Source organism: Bactrocera tryoni, unplaced genomic scaffold (assembly GCF_016617805.1).
Source record: "Bactrocera tryoni isolate S06 unplaced genomic scaffold, CSIRO_BtryS06_freeze2 scaffold_11, whole genome shotgun sequence".
NCBI classification, from domain to species: domain Eukaryota; kingdom Metazoa; phylum Arthropoda; class Insecta; order Diptera; family Tephritidae; genus Bactrocera; species Bactrocera tryoni.
Genome location: NW_024395824.1, coordinates 23,049,954 through 23,056,330, shown reverse-complemented (window position 1 = coordinate 23,056,330; position 6,377 = coordinate 23,049,954). Strand labels below are relative to the sequence as shown.

Here is a 6,377-nt window from a genome sequence, read left to right as displayed (position 1 = left end):
GGCTTTGAGAAGCCAAATAAATATCCTGCTCATCGACAATTCTTCAAGAGAACTATTGAATGTCTTACTTCTCAGCACCATGCCTTGACAAAAGAGATAGCCGAGTTAAAGAAACAATATCTAATCGTATTAGATTTAATAAAGGACCTTGGGATGCCGATTAATTCATGTTGGACAAAAGTATGTATATGTTCCTATTGATGCAAAAGTTTTCAATTATATATTATTAATTCCAGCAACGTAAGAATCAGTTTTGGGAACACGATTGCCAACGAAACGGTTGTGCTTTTTTTAAAGAGAACTTTCGCATGAACCGAAGTTCCTTTGATAAATTATGACATCCTCCGCCCGTTACAAAAATGGATACAAATTACCGAAAAGCTATTCCTATCGAGAAAAGAGTGGCTATAACATTATTTGCTTTAGGGTCATCTGCAGAGTATCGTAGTATCGCCAACATGTTCGGTGTAGGAAAATCTACGGTTTGCGAAATTTACTGAATTTTGCACCGAAATCTGAGATTACTGCAGCCATCCTGTTTTAAAATGTTGCCTTTAAACAGAGAAAATATAACCGAATTGGTGACTGGTTTCGAGGTAATTGATTTCCACAATGCTTAGAGCAATTGGTAATATTGGTTATAAAATCTTAAATTTGCGCTAATGTTCTAATAATTGTTTACAGACGGATGCCACATTGAGATTCATCCATCATCTGACGAAGCTGTTGATTATTATAATTATAAAGGATGGTATTCCACCGTTTTAATGGCATTAGTTGATGCTAAGTAAAGTCTAAAAACTCAATATATGTACATATGTATAAGTACATAAGTAATGTTTACAATATATTTTCAGATACCGTTTTACTTACATAAACGTAGGAAGTCCCGGGCGATGTAATGACTCTCAAATTTATGAGACGTCATCACTTAAAAAAGAAATGGATAGTTGTTCTTTACTAAGCGAAATGTCTAGAGAAATTTCAGGCGTAAATGTGCCAGTATTCATTATTGGGGATTCGGCTTTTCGATTTAGCAAACAACTAATGAAACCGTATCCATTTAGCGTAAATCAAAATAATGGTGAGAAGGTATTCAACTACGCTCTTTCGAAAACACGTAGAGTTGTCGAAAATGCTTTTGGACACCTCAAGGCCCGCTTTCGACGCATCGGAAAAGGAATTGACAACTCTGTACGGAATGCCAACTCCATAATAAAAGCATGTTGCGTCCTTCACAATTTTTAAATGATAACAACGACACGCTAAACGCTAAATGGTTACGCGCTTTGGAAGAGTTGGAGACTAGACGCCAGAATCCGTGTGATATTTCATATGCATCTGACGACCCAATTAATGGAGAAATGATTCGGACAGCACTTTGTACATATTTTGGTAAGTACATGTGCATATTGTATCACAATATCTACATTTACACAATTGCATATACATTAAATCAAAGATAAAGTTGTACACACCAAACAAAATTCAATTTTATTTTTCCATATAAAAAATAATACATAACAGAAAATACTTATATTCATTTTTTTATTTATTTAGAAATTGAAGCAATCTTTCATTTGTTTCTTTACTATCTTTTATAAATTGTTCCATCATTTCTGTTTTTTTGTTATCATTTTCAACCATTTTTTTTGACAAGTCCCTTATTTCGTTGCTGATTTCAAGGGATTGCTGATTTGCTTTTTCGAGCTGCTTTTCTATTTGGTCAAATTTTTTTAAAATTATGGTTTGAAAATTATTCCTTTTTTTATTGATAGCATCACTCGGCTCGGGAGACGGTACTGGTACCGAAGAAATATCGCTTGGCGACATCGGCATAGCTGAGGGCGATGGTAGGCAAACCGGTGATGACAATGGAGATGCAGCAACAAATGTAGAAGACGCAGCCGTTTCCACCGAAATTTGGAGGGGTTCAGAGTTAGTAGAACCTTTTTAAAAATGTATATATGTATGTAAATATAAATAATAAATTGAATTAAAAAACAAATGTATCTTACTTTGAAAACTTTCCTCCACTAAGTTCTCGGCATTGTAGCTGACGTACGGCAACAGTACGGCTCTCATTTTCTCGTAAAGTGGCCACTGCGAGGGAGAACCGCCAGTTGACCCGACTGCTGTCTTCTCTTTCCTGTAAAACATGATATATATGTAAAAGCTCTATTTTTTCTTAATTTTATTTAATTACATACCTATATCTCTGTGAAAGGTTGTGCATTTTCGACTTTATTTCACTCGCCGTGAAATGCACACCTTGTTGCTGCATCTCCATTGCCATTTCTTCCACTATATGGCTGTTCTTCTTGGGTCCGCGAAAAGCACTTACTTTGTTCCGCCACAATTCAATTAATAGGGCTTCTGCCCTATCACTCCAACAACTTCTTTTTTTGTACTTTTGTTTTTCCATTTTCGAAATGATTTACTTGTCAGCTGTATTTTATATGGAATGTAAACAAATATCAAGTGACAATTTAGGGCCGGCAAAATATGTCTTCCAAAAAAATCGATTAAACTAGAGCAGGCACCGATTATAATGAGTGGAATGTAAGTTTTCAATAAGTTTTCAGCGAAAACTGTGTTTTCGTTTGACAGATTTTACATGGACGAAAACACAAGTTTTCGTGCGAAAACCAGTTTTTCCCACGAAAACATGTTTTCAATGTCGGTCCGAACATAGTATTAGGCTGCTTGCCTCGATTAAAAACACTAATTTCTCCGCGTCAATGTTCATTTTAACAACTTGTATGCAGAATAAAAGCACAAAGAAAATGCGTAATTTGGACTATGAAAACCAACGGTTCAGCTATAAGCAACGAAACGTGTTTTTCTGTCGTGTCTTGTCTGTTCCATTCGGTGTGGGTTGTGCCGTAGCTCAGCATGTATGTATGTATGTATCAACAACAAAGATGGTTTTGTCGCATTTGGTGTGCGGTTGCTGTAGAAAGTACATAAGAAGTTCGACAACAGCTCTTCAAACAAGTCAAAGCACGAACATGCGTTTTCGCTTCGTTTTGTTCGGTGTGGGTTGTCACATATGAAGCTATGGGCAGTTGCGTATGAGACAAGAAAAACTGTTTTCACTAACCGGGTGTGGGTTCAGCCTAAAGGAAGAAGTAACAGCTTTAGCTTTTTAATTCAACCTACATATGTATGTATGTATTTCATTTCTCGCGCGTTGTTTGTGTGAGTGGTGCAAAATGCAAAATGCAGCGTTCGTTAGAGCAGAGATATGCGATTAAATTCTTTGTGAAACTCGGTAAATCTGCGTCAGAGACGTTTGCTATGATCAAGCGGGCTTATCCAGATGTTGCTTTAGCAAGAAGTGGTCTGTTTCGTTGATACCAGGCCTTTTTGGAGAGCCGGGAAGAGGTCGCTGATGAAGGCCGTGCTGGGAGACCTGCGACTTCGACAAACACCGACTCGAGTGCGCAAAGTTTTGAACTCAGACCGTTGAAGCGTCGACTAAGTTATCCTTTAATTGTGGCGGGGTACTTGAACATGCGCAAAAGTGCTCACTGACGACCAGAAATTGCGAGGAGTGGAAGGTGCCAAGAAAATTTTAACATATGGGAAAGTGACCCCCAAATTTTGAATAACGTAATCACAGGTGACGAGTCATGGATCTTTAGATCTATGGAATCTGTAATATTTGCGAAGCCATATTATAGCATAGGCAGGCTAAATCCAAAGAAGGTATATTTTATGTCATTCTGTACCATATACACAAAAACATTAAATCTTAAGACCTGCCCCTAGGGAGGCCTATATATACAGTGTTTTCCAAAACACACACTAATTGTTTCGGAAATTCAAATCTTTATAATATCATTCAAATGGCCTCGAAGACTTCTTTTGCAGGAACGAATTCGATGAACCCAATTTTCGAGTTTTCTACTAAATCAAGTCGTATGTCATGAACAGCATGTTCAATATTGACTTTTAAAGCTTGAAGAGATTCTGGTTTATTGCTAAAGATTAATGATTTTAAAAAACTTCACTAGAAGTAACGACATTAAATTACAACTTCTTGGAGACTATTCAATGTCACAATTTCTTGAATTAATTGAGTCTCCAAACTTCTCTTGCCATAACTTGGTTGTTGCACGTGGTGTGTTCCAAAACAAAGTCAGCAAATTTATGACGTTTAGGGTAGTTCAATGGCTCAAGTTCTTGAGCACGACTTGAAATCGACACTTTTTTGAACGGCAGCAATATTTTCATTCTTTCGAGCGGTTTTGTCTTATTGGCACTTGAACATTATGTAAAGAAAATGTACGCTCGAAATTTTCAACAATTCGACGAATAGAGATCACAGGAGGACGATTATTGCGACCATAAAATGCCACGAAAAGTTGGAGAACGATAAAATTGAATAATTTGTAAACGTTGTTCTTGCGTATATCTTTCCACGATGAAATTGTAAACATTACTTAATACAATAAAAAAAATTACAGATCATGACATATTAAAAATGGCCGAAAGGACATTTAGCAATCATAACATCCCTATTGGAAAAACCTGTATATACCAATGTAAAAGTAGTAAGTGGAGTAAAGAAAAGTCGAAGATGGTGGAGTAAATTGTTTTGCAAATGGGTTGCGGATAGAGATGGTCGATATCCATCGGTGTTTTTTTAATATGAAAGTATTATTGCTTATGTTAAGCAAAAGTTGGCTAAATAATTGTCGTGCCAATAAAAAATTTCAAGTGGTAATCTTGTGTACAATGTTTTCGTCATATGGGGGTGTTGTTGCGTAAATTGCAATTAGCAAAATGAGAATGAAAATAAAAATTATAAAAACATAAGGAAAATGTTAATCAAATACATAAATACATATGTATGCATGTATGAATATGTTCAGTTAACATATGTATCTATGCACTCATATTCAAATTAAATATAGTACCCTGAAATTGGTATATTCACATTATTCAAAAATTATTTCTTGAACCATATAAAATAAGAAAGAATTTTTTTTCCAAAAATTCATTTTTTCAAATACTAATTTTTCTACTTCCGCAGAACCTGCGGAAGATTTATGGTGCTTTGTTCATTGCATGGCAACGGCGAATATCGCATTCGATGGAACGATGAGCTGTATGAATTATATGACGACATTGACATAGTTCAGCGAATTAAGAGACAGCGGCTACGCTGGCTAGGTCAAATGTGTGAAATCGCTCCAGCTCTGAAAGTATTCGGCGCAGTACTCGCCGGGAGAAGCAAAGGAAGAGGAAGACATGAACTCCGTTGGAAAGATCAGGTGTTATTTCGAATTAGCGCTAAATTGCGAAAAGAAGAAACGATTGGCACGCTTTTGTAAACTCGGCTATAACCTCTTATAACACTGAAAACTCCTTTAGTATTTGGACTGATCATCATAAGTCAGTCCAAAAAAATTGGAAGATAAGCTGAAACAATTTGTTGGATATGACAGATGAGCCATCCATATATTTGCACACTCCAGTTGGAAGGCTAGCAGAAAATCCGCTGTATATATAGAACGATTTACAAACACAATTTCCTTAATTAAGTAGCTTTTAAAAACTTAACAATTGTTGCTACATCAGTTCTTTCTGAACGTTTGTTTTTGGAAGTTAGTGAGACAGTGGGCAAACAAGGAAATATAATAAAATTTATGAGGTTGAATATTATTCCATTTTTGCGAAGCCTAGGAAAAGAATATTGGGGTTTGTAAAAACTAACTAAAAATTACACAGATTAAGTTTTGATTTACTTTGTATTAGATTATTTTTATAAACTTAAACTAATGAATACCATAATTTTTAAATCCTTCAATTGAAATCATTAATTTTCAAATCGATGCATCACATAACATAATTTTCAAGTTTCGATGCATTTCAAGTATATCAACTAAAACTTACTGAAGTGTCCCGCTTTAAAAGTGTAAACATAATTGGGTGTTTAATTTGATATTTATATTTGGCGTTCAGGGTGTATGGACGTGTTTTTTAATTCGCTCCGTATTTCCAAATTGTGCAAAAAGTAACCAATCAATAATAATAAAATAAAAACAAACAATCAATAAAAATCAGTGCTCACAAATTATTATTTATAAACATAAACATATAGTGCACAAAATAAATTGATAAAAACAAATCAAAAAAAGTAAAAACAATAATGAGTGCTTGGCAGCCTCACCAGCAAGGACGTAGGCATTCCTTAAATGCCTATTTCAGCTTTGTCGAGGGAACAAAAACAACGCATGGCAAAAAAATGTAACGGCGATGATGAGTCATCGCAGCGATCAGCCGAAATGAAAATTAAGCAAATGCAGTCAGCAGAAGCAGCAGTAAACAACAATCGGGCAACAACAATTGCGCCGAGGGCAGACAGT

The 6,377-nt window shown here is 35.6% G+C and overlaps 1 protein-coding gene across 1 annotated transcript; it reads right to left on the bottom strand.

Annotated features, from left to right (window-relative positions):
• Positions 1-554: 554 nt before the first annotated feature.
• LOC120779877 (inactive protein tyrosine kinase pTKL-like) lies at positions 555-2,494 on the bottom strand. Its single transcript, XM_040112230.1, has 4 exons — positions 2,211-2,494; positions 2,019-2,149; positions 1,619-1,949; positions 555-615 (listed from the first exon to the last, which is right to left on the bottom strand). Exons 1-4 carry the CDS (start codon positions 2,423-2,425, stop codon positions 555-557), a joined length of 738 nt encoding a protein of 245 aa, XP_039968164.1. The 5' UTR covers positions 2,426-2,494.
• Positions 2,495-6,377: the final 3,883 nt, after the last annotated feature.